Source organism: Cyrtonyx montezumae, unplaced genomic scaffold (assembly GCF_038088225.1).
Source record: "Cyrtonyx montezumae isolate F1298 unplaced genomic scaffold, pur_monq_1.0 scaffold_17, whole genome shotgun sequence".
NCBI classification, from domain to species: domain Eukaryota; kingdom Metazoa; phylum Chordata; class Aves; order Galliformes; family Odontophoridae; genus Cyrtonyx; species Cyrtonyx montezumae.
The window spans coordinates 20,452,487-20,479,959 of NW_027071903.1; the positions used below are offsets into that span (position 1 = coordinate 20,452,487).

Sequence of the window (27,473 nt, forward strand, 5' to 3'; positions counted from 1 at the left end):
TAGGGACAACTGGCAGGTCCAGTGAACCGGGAATGAATTTTTGAGCTCTTTCTGCCCTTGATTTCACTGCTAACCTGAGGCAAATGCTTTCACTTCTGGCAGCTTCAGCTTCCAGTCTGTGCAATCAGAGGGGCAGGGCCCTTTATTTGGAAAACAAACAAACAAATCAAAACAAATTCCCACATTGTTATTTTTCTTCTTAAAATAATTATAAACGAGTACTAGTCTCCTGTGCTGGTGGGCCCTAACTAGGCACAGGCTCTTGCTCCAAACCTCTGCATTACAGGGCTATCCATATGAGGGAATTTCTCTGCATTTTCACCTGTTTGTACTGCAGAATTTCACACTTTTATTAAAGCATGACATGGTGGTGTGGGGGAGAAGATTCGCTGTTAAGGAATAGTTGTTAAAACTTCACGAGGGGGAAACTGTTGTTTCATGGGTGTGGGAATGTATTCATGCCTACAAGCAGAATGCATACGTATAACAGGATGGGCTTCAGGATCCCCCAGTGCAGGACAGGGCATCAAACTCCTTATTTTCCTAATGAGTACTGAGTGCGGTTCTAGTCAGGTCATGGCTGAAAGGCAAAACCAATTTCAAAAGCATCACCCCAGCCCTGTGCTTGCTGGAACACACTGAAAGAGACTGAAACTATGCACAGACGCGAGACGTAGGAATCCCCACTGCCAGACCCATCTCGAAACGAGCGCAAGATGGCGCCTGAGGGAGAAACCCAAACCCCGCGCTGCCCACGTCACGTGATCCCTCCATCTCCGCCCAGAGGTGGCCGCCTCATCCAACTATCGCGAGAGCCGCCGGTGGCGTCGCGAGAGCCGGTGCTGCGCTGCGGTAGGAGGTCGGCGGAGAAGGACGGAGTCGGAGCCGCTTCGCCGCCCTCCTTCCTCCCTTCCCTCCCGCCTCACTCCCCTCCGCAGCCGGGAGGATGCCGCGCTCCGGCCCGCTCCCCGCCGCCTTCTCCCTGCTGCTGCTTACGGCCACGCTGCTGCCGGCGCCCTCCACCGCGCAGAACGGTGAGAGGGCGGCGTGAGGAGAACCGCGGGGGGGGGGAGGGTAGGGGCGCGTTGCTATGGGGCCGCTGGTTGCTACGGGGGCGGCTACGGCGGGGGACGAGGGTCATGGGGGGCGGGGGGGGGGGGCCGAGGCCGTGGTTGTTGGGGAGGGGGGGGCTGCGGGACCGCTGTGGGGTGAGGAGTGGGAGCCGTGTTCCCCCCCAAACCGCTGCCCGGTCCTGAGGTGCTGTGCGCCCGGCAGAGCGGCCGTCTCCTCCCGCCCACTGAACCTGCATCTGCCGAGTTGCCTTCGGTGATTTATAATGCAATAAAGTCGTAGTTCCTTAGCAACTAAGGAGGTGCTCTGATAGGAGCGTAAAAGGGGGAGAGGAAAAAAAAAAGGGAAAAAAAACCCTTCTCTGCGCTTTATAGGAGAGCGTGAGCTAAATGTGGCACGGCGTGCCTCCTCCACGGTGAGTTCGCAGCCAAGTGCATGGCAGTCGGTGGCTGAGGGAGCTCTGTGCTATCCCCTCCTGCTCCGGGGGAGCCCTCTGTGGCAGCGTGAGGAGGGCAGCAGGATGAGAGGTGGCCCTGAAGGAGGGATGGAGCACTCCTGAGGTCCCCGGGGTTCTCTGCAGCATCGGGGCAGGGAGCTTGGCTGCGAGTTGTGTGTGTGCTGGGGAGATGTTATCTGCAAAGAAACCACACCTTACTTACACACCTGTTTCCACTGACCTCTGGTCATTTCATCCTCTCACCTCCCCCTTCTTTCTGCTCTGCGGTTATTACACTGTCCTAGTCTTTCCTCCTCTTGAGGTGGGTTTTGCTTTGCAGCATGAGGCCAGCTTTGGTCCTTTGCTGTAGGAAGGAAGCACTGCGGCCTATTTAACAACCATTATAGGAGATGCAGATGTAAGAAACAACAGCCCAAAGATCTCGGATCGGATTTATTTTCCCAGTACATGTGTGTTTTGCACTCTGAAACTATAGTGACTGTTAACCAAGGAGAAGCAGCTTTGGCACCTCATGTTGCTGCATGGAGGAAACCTTTAGACAATGTGAGGGCCTTTCCTAAGGAGCTCCTTATAGGCCGGGCAAGTCTTGCTGGTGGTCAGTGGCCCATTGGACTGTGCTGTGGCTAGAAAGTGCTTCTTCTGCCTTTTTGCAGTCTGCTTTGTGGTACTGGAGCGTGGTCGTGGCAGGGTTAATCTGCCCACGTTGTGTTTCCCATGATATTTGGGTGAAGTGAGGTGAAGTGTGAGTTAAATAGGTCGTGAGCTTGAAGCTGCTCATATGTTGAGTTAGCAAGCAAGGTGTCAAATGCTGGCAGCTGGTATAGAGCTGCTAACTAGCTGCTTGATAGGCAGTGCAGACACTTGGGTTTTAACAGTAGCTGCGTGTCCTAAGGTCAGCAATTGAATACATTTTGGGGGTAGACGGCAGGCCTTAGCCTTCCTCTGCCTCACTCTTGGCTTCCACTGCTGACATGAAGCTAACCTAGCAGTGGCAGGTTTTGGCACCAGGCAAGGTTACAGACCCTGGGAGTTTTCTGAGAGCTCATTAATTTTCATGTGGTTAACTAGGGTTGTCCCAGCAATAAATGATAGGGGAGGCTCTTAGCATCTGTGCTGAGCTAGGAATTTACACAAACAAGAAAAAATCTTACTGGAAAGAACTGAAGCACTACATAGGCAGAGATCTTTCTGAAGAAGGTGCATTGCTGCTGTTGAATTTCTGCTTCACAATTTGAATGCTGTCATAGCAGAGCAGTAAGTTTAAAGCTTGTGTGTCGGGCCCAGCTGCAGAGGAACTGATTTTTCTGCAACTAGTGGCCAGTGAGGTGCTCACTGAAACAATTCCTCTTTTGCTTTGGCATGAAGAATAAGTATGGCTGTTTTCTGGGTTGCATGTACTCCTGGTAAACCATTAAAAAATTAATTTAACTTGAATAGGTGTAGGGGTCAGAGAGAAAGTTGTGTGTCAGAAATGTAACTTTTCCCAGGGATCCTTCTGAGAAGCTCATCTGGTTCTTGACATCTGTCTCCAGCAGGTGGGTTAAGTGAAGTGATGGAGAGTTAGAGGGATGAGGAGGAAGAAATCAGTCTGGAAGGTGTGTGTGAACCTGTAGCTTCCAACTGGTTTAGGTTGGAAAGTCACCACTAAAGAACAGGGTTCTTGTGGGAAGGTGCTTGGCTTGCCTCTTTGGTGATGAATGCTGTGCCCTCCCTGGCTGCTGTTTTTTGACCTTGGTGGCATATTTTGCTGCTATTTCTTCAAAAACCAAGACTTCAGAGTACTAGTACTTTCACCTTGTGGGGTTTGGCATTAAAGAAGCGTGGCTATATTTCAACTGATGGCTGAAATAGATATTTGAGCTGCTCCTGTTAAAGCACAGCAATGCTTGATCTGAATTGCTATCACTTCTTCCAGTTCTTCCCTTTTCGGAGCTCAGCTCTTGAAGTGTGCACTTAAAAGCAGGCTTTATGGTGTTGTGTGTAAAGGATAGAATTCTTAAAATCTCGAATTCTCAAAATTGTGAATGCTGTTTCTGGCTGCAGCTTCTCAGCCATTTTTCACTGATTGTCTTCTGGTATTCTGATCTGATTTTAGCGGTCCCCAGATAAAACTTAAGAAGTGGTTTCGTACGGCATTTATGGAGTGTGAGTGTGGGCTGAGCATGGAGGAAAATGTTCGAAGTTCTGTTCTCTTCCCCACCGTTTCTATTCTCCTTCCTCCTACAACTCCCGCATAGGAAACTTAAATACAAGCAAGATGACTAACGTGTATACGCTTGAAAATTGCATTAAGCTCTTATAGATCTCTGCTAACAGGTAACGAGGCGTCAACTGCTCGCACTGCCACTTCAGACAGTGGCGTTGATTATGTCAGGGAACAATCCAAGTGGAATTGCTGCTAAATGCTGAAGTACACTGCTAGCATTAACAGTCCTTGCAACAGAATCCTGCAGGATAACTACTTGTTATGCTCATGAATGAGGTGCGTTCTCTCCTTCACAATGAGCTGTTTCTTTTGCTGTAAGCACTCCTTTAGAGGAGGCGATTGTAAAAAACTTGCATTGTAAAGGACAATGCTAGCCTGTGATTCATCCTTCAGTAGTAAAACCAGTGAGGAAACTGCTCATCTTCAAGTGCTGGAAGTGCTGCAGCTCCTATTGAGGAACCTCTTAAGATGAAAGCTAGGTAAGCGGTTTCAGCTTTTTTTTTTTTTTATCTGGAAAGGTCTTTTTGTTGGAAACTTAAAGCAGCTCTTTTGCCTCTTCTGGCTTTTTATTCCTTACATCCATACAGTTTAGAGTATTTCCCTTCCGTCAGCGTTTACTTTCTGTGCTTTTCCAGGTCGGTTGTCCCAGTCATTCTGTGTAAGTTGTACTTTCCTTACTGTTCCTGGTGCTTTTTGTGGGTTTTGGTCAGTCACGTTTTCGGGAATGTGAGGAGTAGAACTGGCTGCTGTTCCAGTTGGGACCGGACCAAAGCTCAGTGGAGTGGAAGGATCACTCGGTGCATCTTGCAGATGGCGTTCCCATTTGCATCACAGGACAAATGCATTTTTTACAGTGTGTTTTTGACTCGTGTCCAGTGGGATCCTTTATACTGGTCACGTCTTACGTGGCAGGACTGCTGCTTTGCATTCCTTCACTGTCTACACCAAGCTTTGGTGTCCTTGCTAAGTGGGATCTCACTTCTGATGGCTGCCCCCACTTGTCCTCATGCTGTTGGGTCTTCTGCAGCACCCACCCCTACTTCAGCTTTCAGGTTTTGTCAACTAAACAACACTCTAGGTGGTCGCCTATCTTACTCTATTCTATTTTCCTTCTGCTTGCTTTCATACGTGAAAAAAACACCTGATACACAAAGCTGTGTTAGTGGAGTTTTATTTTTGGGCAGGACATTCTTGTGTGAGGGCAGTAATAATTGCCCTTTCTAAATTAGGAAAATGTCATCTGTTTTCTCCCCCGTTTACATCTGTGTTTTATGGACTTTGCAGTAGATGGGATTGTCATGACCTCAGAAGACAGAAGGGCAGTAAGGCTTTGTTCACCAGATAGGTTTCTCCCATTGTTGTTTAGGAGGGTTTACAGGAAGATTGGCTGTTCAAAGTTGGGACTCGTCAAAACTCTTATCAAAAATAATGTTCAGTTGCTCAAATTGAGATAATTGCCTGAACTACTTTTGGTGTGCCTTTAACAAAATCTTTCTTGGTATTGTGTTTTCACTCCTGCCATTGTGTACTGCATTGTTTCTTTTGTCGTTACGGGAGATTCAGTCTGTTTAAATTTAAAAATAACTTCAGCATGCATTTGGAGGTCTTGGGGTAAGATCCCCTGTAAGATAACAGCAGTAGACTTTTAAAAGAAGTTCCTGTTTTCTTGGCAAGTTTGGAGCTTTTTTGGGTCATCTGTGTGGTTGAAGTCACCTCTTCATTGTTGACGCAAAGTCATTTGAGCAAGATGATGATAACTTTGGAAGCTGTGAAGGATTCATCGGGCGGTATCGGGAGGTGGAGGTATCTGCTATAATTAAGAAATAGAAGACTTGGAGAGTGAGGGTTTTTTTTCACTGTTCCTATTCAGAATGCAGTGGAGAGCAGCACTGAGGTGTCAGCGTTATTTTAGCAGCTGCGAGGTGTGTGTGTGTGGGGAGTGTGTGCAGTGGGCTCTGATCCTGGTTGCTGTGTAAATAGGACCCCCAGTTACGCTGTTGAAGGCTGTAGGGTGGGACAGCCTTTATGCTTAGTGGGTTTGATGGAGAGGGTTAAGAAAACCAAGTAGGATGCTAGAGATTTCTGCTTTGCAGCTGTGTTCAGAGGAAGGATGAAGAGGCATCCTATCTATCCTCCACTCTTTGGAGGAATGTTGGGATTTTAGTATAACAGATGCAATCTCAGACCTGTCTCAGGAACGTGTATTTGTATAAAGTGTTGGTGTTCGATGTCAGATCAAAAGTGTTTTTATATACCATGAAAAAATAGTTGAGGGGAGATGTGAAAGAACGAGAACAGATCTACCATGAGAGGAGCAGAGTCCAAGACACTGGCTAAATGAATTTGCATTGTGAAATCTTTTTATAGAGCGTAATTAGATTGTGATGTCCCGTTCTGCTATGAATAAAGGAAAAAAAACAACAAACCCAAGTCTTGGAATGCTCTAATTCCTATGGGCTTGTTTAACAGTACATGTTATAAGGTAATATATTAATGAATCTATTAAGCCAAAGTGCTGCTTGGAGCAGCTAAGTAGCATTGTTATTTACTACTTCCCACACTGTCAATTATGTTAGTTTTGAGTAGATGTGGGGATCATGGAGGCTCTCTGTGGAGCTCGTGTGCTTATTGGAAACCTCAAGTAAGTGCATTTACTGAGATGCATGTTGAAGGATGTAGGGAAGGAGGATGGGGAGTGTTATGGATGAGAAGAGGGAAGATGTGAAAAGATGCCATCAGTCCAGAGCTTGTAGCAGTTGAAAAAGCAAATGCTATGTTGACAGGCTGCTCCTGGATTTTATTTTTGGTCTTTTTGACCTGGTTTATACTGAAAGAACTTGGTGGGGATGAGAGGAGTAAGCTACCTTAGCAGGTTCAACTTGCAAATGTGCAAGTATTTTAATTCCCTTCATATTTATTCAGAGCTCGTGCTAATGAACTGGTTTCCATGCAGTTGCAAGCTGCAGTTCAGCTGTACTGTTACATGTGTTTGCAGTGTTAAGGAACTCTCGCCTTTGTGTCACTGTAAGTGGTATTTAATGGCAGGCATAGGTGGAGATAATGGAAAGAAGGACGACATACAGATCTGATGAATTTTGAAGGCCAGGGCCTGGAAGAGCGATGAAGATTGCTCTGGAGGTGGTCGTGTAAATCAGTGTTGATCAGTTTAGGGAGAAGACACCTTGATACAGGATCTGAAATTGTGAAAGACATTAGGGAACTTGGCATGGGTTGGTTTGTTTTTTTTCATAATTCTTAGAACTGTTCTAGTTGAGAGAGGCAGAGTAACTGCTCTGTGTGGGTTACTTTGGTCTGTGAGTTTAGTTTGCTGTGTGAGCAGGCTGTGATCAGGGTTAGTGAAGGCTGGCAGAACAAAGGGGAAGGAGCTCCAGAACGCAGTGCTTGGCATGGTGTTACTGATCTTGTCTTCGATATGGCTTCAAGTGGGGACAGCACGCTTCCTATCCTTGTACTTCTCATTGTTAGCTCCTGCTTGAGGCATTCTAACCTGGCTGTACAAACAGTTTACCTAAAGCAGCCTTTCATGGGTAACCTAATATTATTTTGTCCTCTGTCCTTTACTTTGAGCAGATACAATTGCAAGCAGCTAACTTGCACTCTGATGTTTTATATCATATTATTTTGTTTCTGTTAGGCAATTATGATGGCATATTAATTCATACTGTGGGATCTGTTTTAAGCCAGCAAGTCACCAAATAAGCAACAATTTATTCCACAGATGCTGTGTTATCTTATTTTCCTTGTCTGTAGCTGAAGACTCTCTAACAGTGTAGGCTCTGTTAAGCAGCTCTACACTTGTGATAGATGGCATCAGTGGCTCTGGGAAACAAACTAGAAATCTCACAACTTGGGGATAGTGTCCTGTTCAGCCTTTGCCTGTGGGTAAAACAAGTTTTGCAGCAACCTTCTTTGTCCTGTGGCTGCCAGGCTACACAAACACTGGGCTCAGGAGTCTCCTCTGGGAGGACTGCTCTTTGCTCTTGTCCCTTTTTATCTCCTTTCTGCTGTGTTAGGGTTTGCTCGATGTCTGGTTTCCATCGTATGATGTTTTATAATGCTTTGAATCACTTTCACTTTTGGATTCCCCCTCGTGTAAGTGCTGCCACCTGTGAGTGTTGCACTTGAGCTTTGCCTGTTCCTTTATGCAAGAGGGCTGTGAATGATACTTGAGTACTTTGACTGTAACTGTTCTGTTCCTAGAGCTTTACTGCTTGTTGTCAAACGTGCCAGGAGTATAGATGTTCTCGTTTCCTTCCAGGGATGTTCTTCGTTTCCTTCTGCTGCATTATTTGTGTTTTGATTGGTTACAGTGTATCTCCATTTTTCTGTATCTTTGTCAGCGAAAACAGTGAAGCAATGCAGTGTTTTGTTCTTGAAGTAAGCAGGACGGATCACATCCCTTAGGGATGCTGAACCTAATATCAGACTGAAATACAATATTGATTTGTTTCCACGTGGAATTCATTTAATTTTCAACTGTGAGTTTCTCAGCACTTTGCTCTAAGTTACACGGTGCTCAAGAGCGACTTATGGCCTCGCTTAAGAGTGCAAGATAGCTTTAGGCAAAGCTGTGTGCTTTGGTGTAGGATTCGTGGAGCTCCTATTTTTAGCCATACCAGGATCTGTTTAGTGACCTCGATCTTGAGCCGTATGGAGTTAGGAAGGAAGTTGTTTTGGGACTCTAGAAAGGGAGCTTGTGAGAATGGAGCAGAAAAATGACAGAGAAACAGCTTTCAAAATGCTGGATACAGTTGTGAAGGCAGGTACAGGAAAAGGGAGTGAATGAATGAAGTGCTGCTTAGATCTTGGTCCTTGTGTTGTCTTCAGTCTAGATAGGTACAGGAGAGTGTGGGGCTTTTTAGCACAGTGAGTAAATATCTGAATTCTAACTGTTTATCAGTGACCTACATTCAGATTTTTCAGCAAAGCATTATCTCATTCTTTTTTCTTTATGCCTCTTCTAGGCAACAGATAAACTGCAGGAATGATTTATCCCATTCCTCCTACTGCACCTAGTCAGTGCTAACCCCTGGAGCTGGCTGTGTGGGTACTGACAGGGTGAGCACGCCTTGGCTGCTGATGCTACTCTTTCACTCTGTGGCCTTAGTGTGTCAAAGAAAGTAGATCTGTTGTTCCCAGTGGGTTTCCTAAGTATTACACTGTTGTCCTCCTTTGTGAATTGAGAGCTCTTGCCTTTCCTTTCAGAGAGGGAAAATCGCTAAATAAAGCTTTTTTTTTTTCTTTGAGAAATGCAAACTTGCTCTAAGATGACTATGAAAATATCATCTCTGGTTTAGGAAATCCCTGAGCAGTGAAAGTGTGGCAGAAGATGATTGTTTGCCCTGTTCTGACATTCTTGCCATGCACTGCAGTGGAGGGCCTGATACAGAGTAAATGCTTTACGTGCTTTGATCTGACCTCCAGTAAGGTATTTTAAAAGGCACCTTTGTAGAACAGCTGCACAGCCAAATGAGGGTTTCTTGGTTCAGGAGTGTATGAAAGGCTGCTTGATGCAACCATCCTGTTAAGTACAGCAACTCTTCAAGAGTGCCGTGATACAGAATGCAGAGAACTAACCTTTTACTTGAGTTCAGGCAGATTATTGTAACAAGAATTCAACACAGTCGTTTAGGTTGTCGTGTTTCTCAAATGCTGCACAATCTCTAAGGTGAAGCTAGATGTTCTTGGGAGTGAACCTGAGCTGTGGGTGTATTTGTTAGGCTATGCTTGAGTTCTTGGACAGCTCAGGCACAAGAGATCTTGCCTTGGCTTCTGTGGAATACTTTTGTTTAACGGTGAAATCCTAAATCCTTGCCCTCCCTTCTAGCTTTCACTCCCATTGTGTTATGTCTGTAATGTGTCTGTGATGTGCTGGTACTTCAGAACAGAAGAATTTTTCTTCCTCATGCTGAACAAAGGATTGAGTTTCTGTCATTACTTTGTCAGCTCTCTTTTGTTTTACCTGCTGGAAGAGTCCAGATGCATTCCTCCTCTAATTGAGTTGCTGTTCTTGCTGCAGGAGTCTTTGGGCAAGAGGTCTCCAGGCTGTGTTTAAAACTGTTAGGCTGACTCTAGAGAAAACCCCGAGGCTCCAAAATTGTCCCTTTAATCTATGTGGGATGTTTTGGGGGTTTAGTTGTCCTCCTGTGCATGGTTTAGGGGAGTGATGCAGTCAGTTAAGCTCACATCAATCTTGGCTCATATTGAATTTTATTTTTCTAAATAGCAGTATTTGATGCTCTGAAGGAGCTGCCCTCAGAAGTTTATTTCTGTACAGATAATCTGAGCAGTGTCAGTAGGCCATGAGAGATCAAAGGCCTGGTCCAAAGAAGGATCTGATTTATGACGTGCTCTGGTGCGGCTGTGTGTGCTGGAACTGAGCAAAGCTATTTCTGCTGACATGTCCCACATTCAGGTGGCAAATGTTGGCAGGGCTCTTTGGATCAGCAGAGGCTTGGTGGTCAGAGGCATGTTAGTCACTGGCCTGTCAAAACAGGGAGAAGCTGAATTGGAGTAATACTTGGGGGGGAGGGAGGTGGAAAGAATAGCTGAAAATGCAACTTAAAACAAGCATCTGTAATTTTGGCAAATTGTGGCATTTTAATATATTTCCTTCCTCTTCCATGTAGCTAGAAGAGCACTGTGCTCTGGGAAACAGGCTGTCTTTAGACTGACGGGGTGGATCAGAGCCTGAAGTTAGCAGTTTGTAGACAGAAGTTCTCTGCAGCTAGGAGAGCGTGAACTGCTGAAGTAAATAGAGCATCCCTTCACTAACTTCTGCTCCTGGATTTCACATATTGTTATCAGGCAAATCTTGCTCTGTGGGAAGTTAAACTTTGCTTTGTATTTTAAAATGTATTGTTCCATCTGCTAATATGTGGTTTCTAGTGCACATAGATTTTTGTGGTATTTCTGTTCTTTAGCTGAACAACTCAGTTGTAGCCCTGCCTCGAATTGTGTGACCTGTTACATAATCCAACAGCTCTGCAAAGGTCAGTGTCTTCAAACATCCCACTTCCCTTTATCATGGATGAGACAGAGCAGCTCGTTCTGCAGAATGCCTAAAAGAGGAAAAAACAGGTTTGCTATTCAGTGCATGCTTCCCTTGCACTAGGACAAATGCAATCAGTCTCCTTTCGGACACAGTTGTTGGATCAGGAAAGGTCAAAGCAAAAGTGGAAAGTGCTTCAGACCTTTAGCTTGCTAATGGAATAATTTGAGGACTTAAAGGAAATAAGCTGAGCACAAGATTTATTTTTTTATCTGTACACAGCATCTTAAAGTGATTCCAGTATCTTTGGGATGCAGATGCAGTTGTCTTAAAATATTTGTGAGATCTTCAGGAAGCAGCTTCAGTTGCTGTGTGAGGTGTGAACGCTGGACAGATTTATATTGCTGCCTTCTCGGAGAAGCGGAGCTTTGGAAACTGCTTTTCTATCTTGTGAAGCTGTGTTTCTCCCCATATACTTCTCAGGAATGGGTTCCTGGTTGTTAACAGTTATTTCTTGGCAATGTGAAGTAACGCTGTCTTTGTGTTTTAGAGGAACTCTTGTGCATTCCTTAGCTACAACAAAAGTATTTATGTAGTGACCTAAAAAGGAGTTAAAGCTATTAAATCTGGGCTTATTTTTTTTTCCCCTGCATGGATAATGGTAAGTCTTTTGTCCCAAACCTGGGTCAGGAAGAAGCAGGATTGGAAAGAACTGCAGAATAATGCCTTCTTCAAAGGACAATGCAGGCTTCATCTTCAGGAAAACTTGTGAGAAGCTGGGGTGCAAATCCTCTGTGGAAGGAAATCTGTTGTGGTAAATGCTTCTTGGTGTGTTCAAACCAGCTTCCTGACAACGTGCACCCTCTGAACAAACAGGAATCAGTTGGCTGCAGGATGAGAGCTGCCCGAGTCACTGGTTCTCTCAGAAATCCTGCGGGTGAGAGCCCTGGGGAGCACTTAGCAGCCCCTGCTGTGCTCAGGAACCCGGTAATGACGCCTCTTTGGGACCATAACGCTGTCAGGTTAAAAGCGGCTTTCATTCTGCTGGCCTTACCCTGAATTGGTGTGTGTCCTGGAATCACTGCAGTGGCTTTGTCATTCACAGTTGTTTAATTGATGCTATATAAGGTGCTGGTCTGAGCGAGCTGCTCAGTGAAGATAACCAGAGTTGCTTTTCTTATGCAGCATTTTGAACTCATTCTTGACAAAACGTAATTCTGTATAGGATTTGCCCATTGTCGTTGTACAACTTGTGGGTGTGAGCTACTCTAAGAGCAGTCCTTTACTGTGTGCTTTGAAATGGGAGGAAATGTTCCGTGCCTGAGTACCACAAGTACAAATGGATGAACTTGCTGTAGTTCTGGGTCTCATTCCACAGGCAAATTAACGTATGCTTGAGGTTGATGGTTGGCTTCATCATGTCTCTGTTCATCAGTTTGCTTGAGTGTGTTGATCCTAACATTATAAGGAACTCTTTTCTAAGGCTTTAATATTGTCTATAGTGACATTTTACAATGTTGGCAGTAGTATACTCTTATCCAACCAGGATGTCCAAAGCACTTTAATAAATGGACTCACAGGACAGAGACAGTTGGAGCTTTCTAGATGATGTTTGTTCAGTGCCTCCAAGTGATTTGGTTTACAACAAAAGGCACACTTCTGTAAAGAAGAACCTATAAACTGAAAGTGGAGCTTGAACTCAGCAGAAAATGAGTTATGGTGGGGACTTTAGAATGCTCTGTAGGGACATGGCTTTGTAGAAATAGCATCTTCTTACTCAGGGACTACCTGTGTGTCCTGAATAGTTAGCACATGTAGTTATCAGCATTTTTGAGCCCTCTGCAAAAGGACAAGTTAAAAACACAGGCAGACCACACTACATTTGAAAACATGTCTGCAGCCAACAGGCTAATACCCATACAGAGCCAGAATGAGGAGGCAGATATTGTTTGTTGTTCTGATGATTCTTATTACACATAGATGTGAAACTATATTCGCTTCTGCCCTGTATTACCAGGCATACAGGCACGGGGTTGTTACAAAGGTAGCATTGTAAGCATGGACTACAACTCATACAATCACATCTGAATGTGACAGTTGCCTGGAGAGAGCTGAAGTTGATAGTTTATACTTGAAGTGAAAGAAGCTTTCTGAAAATGGAGGTGTGCAGATGTAGTTCCTACTATGTAATGGTGTTGTTTCTGTCTACCAGTAGTGTTTTTTTCATTAAATTATGAAAGCAGATGAGATCAGCTTTTTGCAAAAGAAGTGATCATAAAATAGTAGTCGTGGCTGAAAGTGTGAAGTTAAGCATTGCTTGTTAGTACTGAGGAAGCTCTTACTGCATATGCTGCTGTCTGTGGGAAAGGATGAATGGGCAGCTTGCAGTGCTCACCCTGATCCGAGTGACTTTTCCTTTTGGAAGAGCCACTGGAGCAGAGGACCTTCAGAAATCCTTTCCAGTCTGAATTCTCTGATTTATAACCCAGGAGCCAGTCGTTTCTTCGTGCCTCTGTGCGGAGGGGTTTCTGTTGGCTGTGCAGGATGTATTCCCAAGACGGCCTCACAGCAGAGAAAGCTCTGAACCATTTGCTTAAAGGCTCTCTGAATTCTTACTTTAGCAAACGAATGGAATTAGTTGGGCCATTAATCTTTTTTGCATGTCAAACTGAGCAAAGCTTCCTAATGCACAGAGAAATGGGGAATGTTGGTCTGGATCCAGGCAGCGTTAATCCTCCTGTCTGTGGACTTGGGGAAAGTAATCCTCAGGTTTCCTTCCCTGTGCAGTGAATCTAATGTTCCATCAAGGACTCATACATTTTGTATGATGCTCTCTGGGTAATGTTTTCCACCGTAGCAAGTTGTAGCCTGCCTTGGTCTGTACAGAGCTGCAAGATGAGATTGCAGGAATTAAGTTCTTGAACAGTGAGAGCAGTGTGAAAATTAAACCCATCACTTATCAGTGATATAAAACCAAACCTACTTCTTATGGGTGATATGATTCAAGACCGTGTTCTCTGGTGATAAATGAATGGGAAACCATGAAACCCACTAGATGATGAGTGAAGGCAGGTGGTATGTTTTAGTGTTTTCTGTGGATTGGAAGTATTTTCTCCCTCCTTCCCTATCCAGAGTACTGGCTGTCGCTTTTATGAGCAGTTTTAACTTAATTTCAAATACTTTCTTTTAGTGGGTCAGTATTGGAGAGACACAAAATATTAATTAGGCTGTTTTTTTTCTGTCCACATGAAGTACAACTGCAGTACATTGTCACAGGGATTGTAGTCTTTTTTCTTTTCCACTTGGAAAAAGTTATCACATAATTAACACCTTTTCAGTGAGGAAGGAAAACGTGTTAATTAGACAGGAGTCCCTGTTAAATAGCAAATGGTTGTTTCTTAGGCTTCCAAAGCCCACATGGTGGCTGCAGTGGGAAGAGGGGAAGAGGAGCAGAATGACTTCTGATGTAGCTCTGATATCCTGATACAAGTTACAGGTGGGATTTATGAAGTAATAAAGCTGAAAATAGGCTAAAGTGAGGGAAGACAAAGCCACCTTGGAACATCTGTGTTTCAGTATTGTAATTGAGTCATTTCTTCCTCCCTTCCTGGAACTAGGAGGAGCTGCAGCTACACTTGGAATCTTGAGATGGTACAAATACAGCATTTCAGAAGCATGTTGAAGTGTTCACACTGGGTTGAGCTGTATTCTTCCCTCATAAATCCTCACGAATGCATTTTTTTTTTGTATCACTTTAGGACAGAAGATCCAGTGTTTTATCTAGACACTCTGCAGTGTATGCTGGTGGTCATAAAGCTTGGCTTGGCTTCACCTCTGCAAAGCGTAGACTATTTGGAAGTGCTGGAAAAAAAGGTTTTTCTGGGGGGAAAAATAATATATTGTCATCTGTAATTCCTAATAGCAATTAGGGAAAGGGTTTCAAAAGAAGAGACCTTGTTGAAAGCTTCAACCCTTATCATACTTTTGGTGGAAAAACCTCAGTATAAAGCAGATGGTGGTGTTTGCTGGTGACTTCTGTGTCTTATCTGGAGTATTTTGGGTAGCACTGAACATTATTAGAAAGAAGAACAGCAAAGCTCTTAAGCGAAGATATTTGGCCTTTTGTTGCCTCATTTAGGAGGGATATTCCCAAAACGATTTGCAAAAAGCATTGCAGTATATTAATAAGGAGCTGCTTATGGGTATTCAGAAACCAGAGTGCAGAATAAGTGGCTATACCAGCTCTCTTGATCCTGTACATATGGAATTGCAGGCAAAGGTCTCAACTTATGCACAGAAACAGAATCCCTAGAGCTGTGGAAGTGGTGAAATAGGGGCACGTGGCAGCCTGCTAGGACAGCTGTGGAGCATCAGTCTGTGTACTGGAAGGCTTTGGTCGTACATACGGACTGTCTGTAAAGCTGCGTGGTGGGTTCACTCTGGAATCAGGTGTGCTTTTTGTGCTCTGGAATTCAACACAAGGATACCAGCATTTCTTGTAGTCCTGGCTGCTTCTGTCACTGTGCTGGGACAGGCCTGATGTTACCTCTGCTGATGTTCATCTGCATTTTTTTTGAAAGACAAAACCTAATTTTATTTTCAGCATCTCTTTTTAGGACTGGCTGTTAATTTGTGCTGATATTCTCCTTCTGCTTCCCTGGTACCATTGGCATTGATTCTTTAGCAGCTTAGTACATCTTGTGCGAAGCTTCAGTAATGAAAAGGTATTTGCATGAATGGCACAGTTGTTTTGCAGCTTAGGATGGCTGTCAGGTACCACTGTTTTTTGACTGCAGGTGTATTTTGTGCTGTCAGTCTGTCAAAGATGCCCTTTTTTTAATGTGCTTGTTGAAGCAGGTGAGGGAATTAAGATCTCTGGTCACTGTGATGCTGGTTTAGAGCTGTTCAGGAATTCTTTTGTGTATTTTTGTGTTGGTCTCCTGCCAGAGTAGGGTACAAGCTGCTCCAGCAGGCTTCAGAGTCTGGTCAGAATGACAGTTTGCTCTTTATTTGTGCCCCTGATGTGCTCACATCGTGGCTGTATGCAGGATTGAGTGCTGTAGTTACACGCCAACATCAGCAGGCAGATGAGCTTCATCGCGTCTCTCACGTGTCCTTAGGTGGGTGCTGCTGGCTCTTCTCTGGGTTCTGTCACTAAAGGGCAGTGTGTTCAGGGCTGCTGCTATTTGGAGTTGGAAGAGGTGTTGCTGGTATGCAGAGCTATGAATCATTTATGTTCCAAAGCTGGAATGTAGCTTGGCTCAGCCTCACTTGCTTCTGTCTAACAGGTAGATCAGATATTGGCCAGTGAAGAATTAACCTGAAAAGGTTTCTTTCGTTGACAAGAGTTTCATCAGTGGAAAGAGGAGTGGTAAAGCAAAGCTGCTACGCTTAAACTCTTCAGCCTTCCTGTCTTCTCTCCCCTCCTGAACTCCAGGCATCCTCCTGGCTCTGGGAGTCTGCTTTGTGTTTCTCTTGCTGCACGTGGAAACTTCTGCCTGCCCTTTGTTCCTTCTGCTAGGCAGGTAACCATAAATTATTAACAAAAGCTTTTGGTTGGAAACATAATAGCATACCTTCTTTGCTCCATCTTCTGGACTACCATTTTACTTGTGCTTTGGAATATCAGGTAGAAACCTTGCAAGGAATATTTAACAGTAGATTATTCCTTGCTCTTATTGTGCACCGTATACCACAAAACACCCTTTTCTCTTAATGAGGGAAGCTCTGTGTAAGTTATTCTGTGTAACAGAATACTGACAGAATTACTGACAGCTATAAGAATGAATGCAGCTGTCATTGATACCACTGAACCTTCTTAAGAATATTTTCTTCCAAGCATTTGAAGGCACTTACCCCTGTGGTAGTGGACAATAAGGATCCATGTAAGATTTGGGCTGTTCTGCTCCTTCTTTAGGGTCTTAAGTATGGTAGACCAATTGCCTCCTTCCCCAAAGCCCTGACCTTTGCAAGCACTTGGCTGTTAACTTCTCTTCAGTCTGGGGCTGATGTTTGCGTGCTGAAGGTAGGAGTTGCTTTTGCCACGGGCGCTTCCCTACAGTATTCGGTTTTTAATGCACACAAACACGGGCAGTTTCTTGGCTGTCAGTTGGTACTAGTGTAGTCCTGACTGGCTTGCGTTTTGCTGTGCAGTCTTTCTTCTGATGCTCCTATTTCTAGAGCTGTGCAGAGCGTGACAGTAACAAAGCAGTAAGTGCTGTGCAGGGGAGAAGACCAAGTAAGGAAACTGTTGGGCTCCGAAAGCCTCTTATGTAAGCAGTGAAATCTGTACAGTGTCATTTTCTGTTTGGTTTTGAACAATTGAGGAAATCACTGCCAATTGCCAAAAAGCAGTAGCACTTGAGTTTGCAGGCTCCTGTTGTGTCGCAGCAAACACTCAGTGTAATGTTTAGCCTTATTTCAGCCCTTCTCTTGACGTGTCTGCTGGGTCCTGGCAGGTCTCAGCACTTTCTGTAGCTTCTGGCTGGGTGTTTGAATCAGAAGGGCCCCCTGGCAGATGTGCGTAGCTGGAAGCATCGCCTTGCCTTGACTCACTGATGCTGGTTGATGCGTTGCTGTTGCTGTTTCTCAGCTGCTGAGCACAAGTGTGAACCCTAGGTTCTTATGCAGAGTTCGTAATGTCACTGCCAGTCCTTCGTAATGGTCAGTTTTTCTTAATCTGCACGTGAGGGCTTTTCTGGCACCTTCATTTCTTCCGCCCGCGGTTCAGATTCTAACCTGGAGTATCTTCTGCGGGAGTGCTTTTGTCCTGTGACGGGATGGGGGAGGTACGGAGGTGTGTGTACTGATGCCATCGTTTCTGATGTCCAGGCAGTGTCTGTTCAGTCTTTTTTCCTTTCAGGCTCTGTGCGCAACTTACAGTATTTTAACAGTGTAGCTAATACAGCATCAAACTCAGAAGGGAGAGCTTTTGGCAGCTTCTGTTCTATCCGCATTCCTGTGGGAGCACTAAGCTGTGCAGGGAAGGTAGGCTGTGGTGTGCTGTTGCTTTCACCCTTTGCATGCAGCATCGCGTGCTCACACAGCTCTGCTTCATTTCTGCCTTTGGAAATTCCAGGTTTCCTCACTCAGGGTTCCTTGAAATGGAGCGATCCAGTAGTGCAGGGTCATAACCTGAGAGCAGTGTGATCCTTGTTAGCCCCAGGGTATGACACGGTGTTCTTAGCATCATTTGTAACTGCTGGTAATTACAGCACCTCTGTTGCAACACCTTTTCCTCTCCTTCCAGCAGTGGATTATTTGCAGTGGTAGTTTTGCGAGCACAGAGCTCACCTGACTCCAGTGCTGGAGCGCCAGGCTAAGGAAATCCTCATCAGATGGGTTTGTAATTGGAATGACTTTGGGTACTAATTGACTTTTTTGGAGTATTAGTTCTTGCAGCTGGGTGAAGCATTTCCTGATGCGTGCGCTTCAGAGATTCCACCGTTGACTTGTCTTCCAGCCCTCCTACGGGAAATAAACCGTGGTTTTTAGGGAAGGGGTGAATTGATTCCTGGTTTGTGTGGCACTCAGCCTGCAGCTGAGAAGTGTGCTGCTCAGGGAGAACGGCCATCTGATGGGTTGTGCTGCATAATCTGTCTGGCCAGCTGCACTGTAATCTTTCAGTTTTAGGGGGAGGCAGGCGTGTGGGGGGAAGAGCCGGGCTTTAAGGCAGCACAGCTTTCAAAGGATACCTTTGAAAATAGGATTGAGGGACATTTTAGTCTGGCTGTGCTCCTTACGTTGCTTGGAAGCTGGTAAGTATTGAAGGGTTTTGTGCCATAATAAGGATATTTTAGCCTGATTGTGAACGCCAGCACAGCATCCTGTTTCAAAAGGCAAACATTGTGTGGTCTCCCAATGAACAGCCCCCAGAGTGCTTCCTAACTAATGGGTGATCTTTCTGCCTGTGTGCGTACACTGAAATCCCTTTCACCTCTGTATTCTGTGCTTTCCAAGTCTCAGCCTTCAGCTGTGAGTGCTCAGTGTTGTGCTTTTTTTCCTCTAAAAGTCATGTTAACAGCTGTTACTGTAGATTGCTAATGTCTGATCTAACTGTTTACTTGTACCTCATTGCTTTGTTCTTTATAAGATCTTTTGTTTTCTGCTGCTCTGTCACTGCGTTTCTGCTGCCCCTCCCTCTAGCTGGGTTTGTCAAGTCGCCCATGTCAGAAACTAAGCTCACGGGGGACGCCTTTGAACTGTACTGTGATGTGGTTGGGAATCCCACTCCAGAGATCCAGTGGTGGTATGCTGAAGTCAACCGGGCTGAGTCTTTCAAACAGCTGTGGGATGGCGCTCGGAAGCGCCGTGTCACCATTAACACGGCCTACGGGGCGAACGGGGTGAGTGTGCTGAGAATAACCCGCCTTACCCTGGAAGACTCTGGGACTTACGAGTGCAGGGCCAGCAACGATCCCAGGAGGAATGACTTGAGGCAAAATCCCTCCATAACGTGGATTCGAGCCCAGGCTACTATAAGCGTCCTTCAGAGTGAGTTCAGCACCCTACATTAGTGGTACTGTAGTGTCTAGAGGCAGTCTAGTGTCCTTACCTTCCCAGTGTCCCTGACTGAACCCCTGCTGCCTTGTCCCGGTGTCTCAAACCCAAGACTGTTCCTCTGCCTGTAGTGCTGCCACCTGTCTGTCTTCTCCTTAGGATCAAAGGACTTGGGGCAATCTGGGGATGTTTCTTGTAGCTTGTGTGTGAAAGCAATCCTGATGCTGAGTTTGTGCTCCTACCCTGCCCCTGTTAGTTCTGTAGTAGGATTCCAGCCCCCCTGATGCTCGCTTCTCCATGAGTGCCTTTATATTTTATTTCTATGTTCTTCCCAGGTCTAACTATTGCATTTTTTTTTAATTTCTTCTGTTCTCTTGGAATTTGCTCTGAATGCCTTTCTCACATGATTTTGGTTGCATTTATGCTTCTGTAGAGATTGTTCCCTTTTTGTTGTGTGTGACTTTTAATGTTTAGATTTTTCCATGAAGTTGTGGTGTTTCTTTTCCTTTCTGAACAGCAGCATGTTTCCTGATGAGATCTCTGATGCAGCAGCATTGAACTTATGCAGCTATTTGTAATCCAGCCTATGAAAAGGGGAAAAATCCCTCCTCCAACGTTGAAGTAATAAACTTTGCTAAACAATTTTGATCTGAGAACTTGACTTTTAGCAGTGGAAAGCTTGCAAAAGCAGAAAATATAGTTGACACAGATTTGCTTTCTGGTGCCTATAGCTCCAAGTCCTTTCAGCCTTTGGCTGGCTTTTAAAGCCAGTGCTAGGTGGGTTTGGAAACTTATATCATCAGAACCGGTATAGAAGGGACCCTCTTTCATTTTGTGTAGGATGATAGATGATAATCCTTGTTTGCTAACAAGATAAAGCAAGTACATAATGAGTTAAAGGCAAAGCAACTTAAATCTGCAACATGGGCCTGGATCAGAGAACCCCCTGGGAAATGGAAACAACATCAATGCACATGGAAAAACAGTGAACCCAATGGGTGTACTTGGCAAATGGAAGTGTCATTGGGTTGTTGAGCTGAAAGCTGCTCGACTTTCAGTCCTAGTGCTTGCTCCCTCTTTTGTCCTTTGAGGTTCAAGTCCAGAAGGACTTAGTCTATAGATTGCTTGCATTGCCTCCAGTAGCAACAGCTGAGTAAATTTAGCAAATTATACTGCTTTAAGACAAAGCTCAACAACATTTGTTTTGCAGAAAGCAACAACTGCTGGAATGCCCCCTTAACTGAAACCCTTAGTTCCTCTTGAATGTGGCCAGTCCCTGCTGTCTGTTCTCGTCTCGGTGTAGTCCAGTCAGCTCTAGTAACAGAGAGGGAGAAACTCCTTTTCATATGACATGTCAGTGATGGTGGCCACGTCACTTGGGAGTGAATTGCTCTGAAGATGTCTCCATATGGAAAGTAGGTTTTTCTTCTCTCAGGCCATTGAAACTAACCTACTGTGGAGACTGAAGGCTAACCTCTCATCTTCCTCCCCAGCTCATGTCATCTCCTTGCATCTGGTGCTGCTAATTCTGGAGTGTGTTTCATGACTTGGTTGCTAAGTGCCTTGTGACTGGAATAATTATTCCAATTCTGTTTTATTCACGCTTACATGTGGGGGAAAAAGTATTGAACTGAATATTTTAATGCTTTTGCTCTGTGAAGCTTCATGTTAAGAGATGTGACCCACTGTTGTCTGGGAGACAGCGCTTTGATATCCAACTCCTGCGTGTCCCTGCTGGAAGCAGATATGGGGAGAAGCTGACTTCCAAGCAGATGGGGTTCATCGCATCTGATGCTACCCCAAATGTCTCAGCAGCTGTTCTGTGTGTGAACACAGCGTGTCCCTGGATCAGGCGTTGTGGCTGAACAGTGCTGCCATCTCCAGCTGATGGTGCCCAGTTTGCTGTTGGCCTTATTTGACATCAGTACCATGGAAAGAGAACGTCAACCGGATCCAAAGAGCACAACCTCTTCTCACTGAGAAGTCAAGTGTGACTTAGTTTTGACAGTTAGCACCCAAGAGCTAGATCTGGCTTCAATCTCATTACGAATTTGGATAATGAATTTCACTTACGGATGTCTTTATTTTACAACCAGATCTTACATAAAACAAAGTGTGAATGATAGATGTGTGAAAATAGCTCTTGCATCACGTACTTTCAGTTGGACATCTTTGTCTGATTGTCACTGTCCAGTAATATTCCATGTACAGTCTGTCTTACAGAACAAAAAGAAGTTAGAATTGCCCGAGTGCTTTCAGTTATCACAAGTTTAAATAATACATATGCAGGTAAAAGACATAGATGAGACTGCATTTGACTCCAGTCATCTTTTGCACTTCAAAAAAAAAAATGCAGGTTGGATGTGAAAGGCCCCAGGAAAGCTGACTTGAGACAACTGTGAGTGGTTTGGGATGCTGTGGGTTAGCTGAGATAGGTAAGAATGGGTGCGAGTTAGCAGAAGTAGTTGTATGCTTTGTTTCATCAGTGTAGAATCATAAGAGCTGTCCTGATGTGGTCCGTTACCAACAGAATACAAAAGGCAGGAGTTTGCCACTGCCAAAACCCTTCTATTCAGTCTTTAACTTCCTGATTTCCCTAGGAAAAAGGACAGTAGCTGCAATTTTTCCACAGTTAAGTAAGAGTTGTAATTGAGATAGCTTTAAAATCTGTAGGTTGCCCATCAAAACAAGGAGGAAAGAAGATACAGAGCTTCCAGATGGCTGTCAGGTGTTCAGAAGGTTGAAGGTTTTCTATGCCTGCCTCTCTGGGCAATAATCAAAGCATTGTGTTGGATAAATGAATGCTTTATGCAATGGAAAAGACAATGTTTTCGGACAGGACTGTTATATTCCACTTCTCATTCCATTTAATGTTTTCCAAGTACTTGGCAGAGAAGCATCCAGAAGGCTGCACGGGTATGACTAAACTTGTATTCCAAGTACCTCATGGTAAGGCAAAGGGGGGCAAAAAAGGAAAACAATTAAAAATCCTTTGATGGCATGCAGAAATCACTGAGACATTCATTACTGGCCAACTTCTTTACCATCCTGCACTTTACTGCTGACCCAACTGCAGAGGAAGAGGCTCTTGCCTCATTACAAATTAAGGTATTTTCAGAAGTCTAATAGAAATAATTGCTGAATTCCCTTTAAGCTCTGTCATCCTGTTCTGTTTTATTTAAGTGAATGCTTGAAGCCAGCTATAAGCCCTGCTGCAGCCAGCAAAGAATGCCACACATGTGGTCTCTGAAATGAGACTCACTTTTTTCTATCATAAATGTTTATTGTTCAGATTGCTTTAGAAACCTGATTCCAGTTTTATCATAGTGTGTGTTCCTATATTTTATTCTCAAGCATTAAGACCTGCTTTCAGCCATTCTTCTTCAGACTTGTCTTATTCTGTGGGTGTTTGATCTCATTTCCTTATACAGAAGTTGCTCTCCATCTGAAGCTTAATCACATATAACTTTGCTTGCTTGCTCTGTATGGTTTTATAGATGCAGAGTGATGCTCGTGTCTGGTGTGGAAAGATGGGTGGGTGCAGACAGGATAGCTTTCTTAAGTAGCCATTAGTGTTTTCTGTTAGTGAAGTATTACTGGGAAGACATGCCTTTGAGGGCTGTTCTGTGTAGGAAATGGCCTTGTTTTAAACCTCAGCACAAGCAGAGAGGTCAAGCAATAGCCAGGTTGAAGATGCTTCCAAAGGAACATCTGATTTCATGTGTATACTCTTGGAACATATTTTTACCCATTTTACATTCATCAGTGTGTAAAAATTATTGAGTTGCAATGAAACCTGTAGCAGTGTTACCAACTAAAATGAATGCTTTTTCTTTTCCTATATAGGGGAGCTGGTCCATAAGGTGTTGCCTTTGCTCTAGTGGTCAGCTGCTTTCTTGTGACTTCCTTGATGTCTCCCAAATTAGTGCAGTGACATTCCTTGTGTAGTCTCTTTTCCTTTCCCTTGCCCCCTTTGAATTTTAGACTAGTGTGGCACAGCTGCCAGTGAAGATTTCTTGCTACTTAATATGTCCCTTTTTTCAGAGCCAAGGATCAATGCCAGTGAGGATGTAACCATCCAAGTTTATGGTCAGGCTGCCATCACGCTGCAGTGTAACCTCACCACCAGTCCCAGCCCCCTCTCTGCCAGCTACTGGGTGAAGAATGGAGAAGAGATTCCTGGCACTAGAAAAACCTCAAACACTACAGAATACAAGTAAGTTTCTTTGGGAATAATCTTGTGTTATGTTGGAGAATGCCAAAATTATTGCAGCTTTGGAATAGCTGCTGAGATGCTGGGACTCCTGGGTGCCTGGCTCAGTGTCTCAGTGGTCATAGAAATCTGCATTAGGGGCTTGGTTGTGAATAGTGTTGGAATAGCACAGCCATCCTGTCTGGGTCATAGAAATGTAACGTCCAAAACAACACACAGTAGGATTTGTTATTATAGGCGGTCATTTCCCTCTAAACTCCTGCCTCTTTTCTGAAGTATCTTTAGCACATGGATATAGGTGCAGACACCAAGTCTAGCTTTCCTTCCCTGCTGGTATATTGTGCTCTCATCTCTCCTGTTGTAGCTAAATGAAGATGAATTTTCAGCCGTGTGCTTCTTTGTACAGGAATAAATCACTGCAGCAGTCAGCTGGTTTAGTCATTTTCTGACCTTGAATGTGAAGGACTGTTCTGAGTGTTGTCAGAGCGGTACTTTGAAATGATACCAAATCTTGACTAAGCCAGCAGAGCACTATCACATGCTGCTTGTCAGTATATCCGTATTTTCAGCATTAATGTGTTCCGTGTGTGTGTTCCAGGGGAGAACAGAATGTATGTGGTCAGCTCTTTCATTTCTCTAGCTTGCATGGAGCAGAAATCCTTCCAGGCTTTCAGCATTCCTGCAGTGGGACTTTCTTGCCGTGCAGTCTATGAGAGCATCCAGAACATGTTCGGTGATGCCATCCGAGGTCTGCTTTGTGCATGTGGTTTCCTTGCTTTTTTTCCCTCCCGAGCTTTCATTTCCTTCTCTTGGAGCTAGAATGGATCTCAAGCACAACCTTCTGTTCAGCGCTAGGCTAAATTGGGAAGCACTTAGGGATCATCTTAACCACCTGTGGTATCTCTCTTTGGAGAAGCAAGACCAGTTTTGAGACTCCTGTTTAGCTGTGAGAGGCGCCAGCAATAGGAGCTTGTGTCTGGGTAAGGCCTGCTGTATTACAGGGCATCTGGTGTACTGTGCCTTGTCTGCCAGTGCACTCTCCTGACTTCTGTCTTTGCCACAGGTCTGTGGGCTCTTTACTGCACAAATGGCACAGAATTAAGGAATACTCAAGGTTTTCACTGCATTAGCAAAGTGAAAGTTCACCCACGAAGTTATGGAAGATGCACTTAATTTGACAGAGCTGGGTTCACGCTGTTCCTTTTTGCTTTCCACTGCAGCCCACCTAGCATTATTTGCTCAGTGTTTGCAGTTAAAAACCCTAGTTCTGTGAGCAGATGCTGTTAGATGCATAACCACATACTGTGACATTTAGTGCCGTGTCTGAGGTTTAAAGGCTTTGCTTTATCTGGAGTTGAACTTGGTGAGCAGGCTTGTACAAAAGCACCAGCTGGGGTGATGCAAAAGGCACATTGCATCGGGATTATGGAAGCTCGCAGGTTACTAGAAGCTATGTATCTAGGTTAACTTCTCTAATATCTGTTCCAAGCTAGGGCTCTTTTTTTTTTCCTTCTGAATTTCTACGTCAAGTAAAATTATTTGGAGTTTCCACTTCCTGAAGGAGTAAGGTGAGTGGACTTAAAACTTTCCTTGTTCTCAGTGAATGAGGGTGTGGTAAAGCAATCACTGGGGCAGCTTGAGAATGTGGTAAAGTAATGTTTGAAATGTAATGTTGAACTTCTGCTCCTTTATAGATTGCTTTACTGCATGTTGTGTTTTCAGGCTTTCTGAGGCATTTCTGAACTGCATCGATGTGTTCATTAATTTCTAGTTTGCTCTGTTTGTTTTTCAGATCCAGAAATACTCAAATTATATGAGTGAGGATTAATAGAAGCAGTGTCAAAATAGTAATAGTTGAGAAGTTATTTATCTTGAGTATTTACTTCATAATTAATTGCTCATGTTATACTCATTGTCCTTTTACAAAAAGCTTTTTGTTTCTAGTGTTTCAACCACTGATGTGTGTCAGTTTGCTATAAAATGTAGTTAGCACTTGAACTTCAGTGCTCAGAACTTCTGAGGCAGAATGCCTCAGTCTGTAGGTTAAACCTCTCACCTTCAGATTCCTGCTCTACAGAACAGCAGAAAACATGTCTTTCCTGATTCTTCTTTCAAAATTGATAAAGCTGCTCTTGTTGGAAGGCAGCTATAGTAGGAAAGCCCAGATTTAAAGATGGCTTTTTAATTAGCAATGTTAATGAAAAATTGTGTGTTGTTTTAAACAGCAGGAACCACCTGGAAGTGGTGTTAGTCATCCTGTGCTGGTCATCCCGTGCTTTAATTCTAGAAAATACTCCTCTAAACTACAAACATAGATGAAGAGTGAGGTGCTGAATTCTTTCTTCATCAGTTAATTCAGGGCAGGGTAACAGATTACAGAGGGAAACCAAAGAAAATGTCTTTGCTATCTGCTGAGAAGTCCGTGGCGATGAAAAGCTGGGCTCTCCCTGAAGCCCCAGGGCAGGGGGCTGTTGGCTCAATGGACTTGTTTCAGGCTTCTGTCTGTCTTTAAAGCTTGTCAGCTGTATCACTGTACATTTGTAGCGATGCCATAAATCAATAAAGCTCTTCTGGAGACTGCCATAGTTTCACTCCTAATAATGTAGCTTATATACAACAACAACAAATGCTGTTTTTCTTCACCTCTTAAAAATTGATTAAAAAAATAGTGAGCAGAGTACACTTGCTTAAATATTAGAGCCTTTGACAGTTACGGAAACAGAGACGTTCTCTGCATTCCGCCTTGAGTTTTATGGCAGCTTTGTGCTGGAAATCCACAGGTAGGGTTTTGCCACGGCAGCTGGGTGAGGACTGCTGGCAGTGTCGGTGTGCTGGTATTCAGAGCCAGTTCTTTTCCATCCGCCCTGCTGCCAGCTAGATTGCCATTATGGCTTTGATGTTTGATCATACTTTATCATCGAGGTAGTCTTTACTTCTGACTCTTCAAAGCAAGTATTACTTTCATCTGGAAGACATAAAGTTTATAAGTAACTTTAATTTCCACTGGCAGTTCTGGGAAGTCACTGTTTAAAACCAGTGGAGACTTGAGTTGAGAGCATAGTGTCAGACTGGGCAGCTTTTTCCATGTGGCTAAGCAGTTTCCACGTGCAGTTAAATTCTTGGGTTACAGTGCTCTTCTCTGGGATTTCTGTGCACCTGTGTCCTATTCACTTCACGGTCTGTTTGTTTTTAAGCCTTTTGGAGCACCGGGGAGAACTCCAGTAATACTGAGTTTCTTCATTATGGAGATGTAGGCTCTGTGTGTCCTTTCAGCAGTGTGTTTCCCTGCTCCAAGATGTCTTTTGTTGATAAATATTTGGACATACACATGTAGCTTTGAAGTTGATTTCCACAAGCTTTTCAAAGGACAGCAAAAGGTGGTGAGCTGGGAGTTAGCACCATTTCAGAAGGGAATTTTACTGTACCATTTGCTGCAGCTCCAGTTTTCTTCTGGTCGACTTGCATCTGTTTTTACCTCTTCTTGCTGGACATTTCCCAAGAGGCAGTAGGTTGCTCTTCAGCACCTTGCTTCATGAGCTGACCAGCTTCTGCAGGTTTTCCACCCGTACTTTGGCTCGGGGAAAACTATCAATGGAGCAGTCTCATACAAGCTATTAAAAAAAGAACGACATGAGATGACAGCATGAACTTCGATTGTTTGATAGTTTATCACTTTCCAATTGGGTGTGCAACAGTTCTTTTCAACACAGCTAGAGAAATGTGACTTACCTATTTTCCATGTAGGCTGTAGGGAGGAACACACTGAGCAACACTCAGATTCCTCCTTTGCTTTCAAACTAAATGCAGCTTCTCCAGCTCGGTTAATACTGGTTTTCCAGGCTGCAGCTCACTCTTTTTGTGGGCAAAAGACATCATTTATTTAGAACAGACACACCTCTACAATACACAGAATAAGTTGAAATTAACAGCTGTGTTCTTTAAAAGATGAAAGTGTGTATGGAGGGAGCATTCCTAGCCTGCTCATTTTTGGTTGCTGACACCGTATCTAACACAG

The 27,473-nt window shown here is 44.2% G+C and overlaps 1 protein-coding gene across 3 annotated transcripts in view; it reads left to right on the forward strand.

Annotated features, from left to right (window-relative positions):
• The first annotated feature begins 820 nt into the window (after positions 1 to 820).
• NPTN (neuroplastin) overlaps positions 821 to 27,473 on the forward strand; it is a 45,224-nt gene continuing 18,571 nt past the window's right edge. For all 3 annotated transcript variants that reach the window (XM_065733652.1, XM_065733653.1, XM_065733654.1), the window contains exons 1-2: positions 821 to 1,034; positions 23,290 to 23,461. In XM_065733652.1, coding sequence (XP_065589724.1) covers positions 947 to 1,034; positions 23,290 to 23,461 — 260 coding nt within the window. In that variant the 5' untranslated portion in view covers positions 821 to 946. The remainder of the gene's footprint in view (positions 1,035 to 23,289; positions 23,462 to 27,473) is intronic.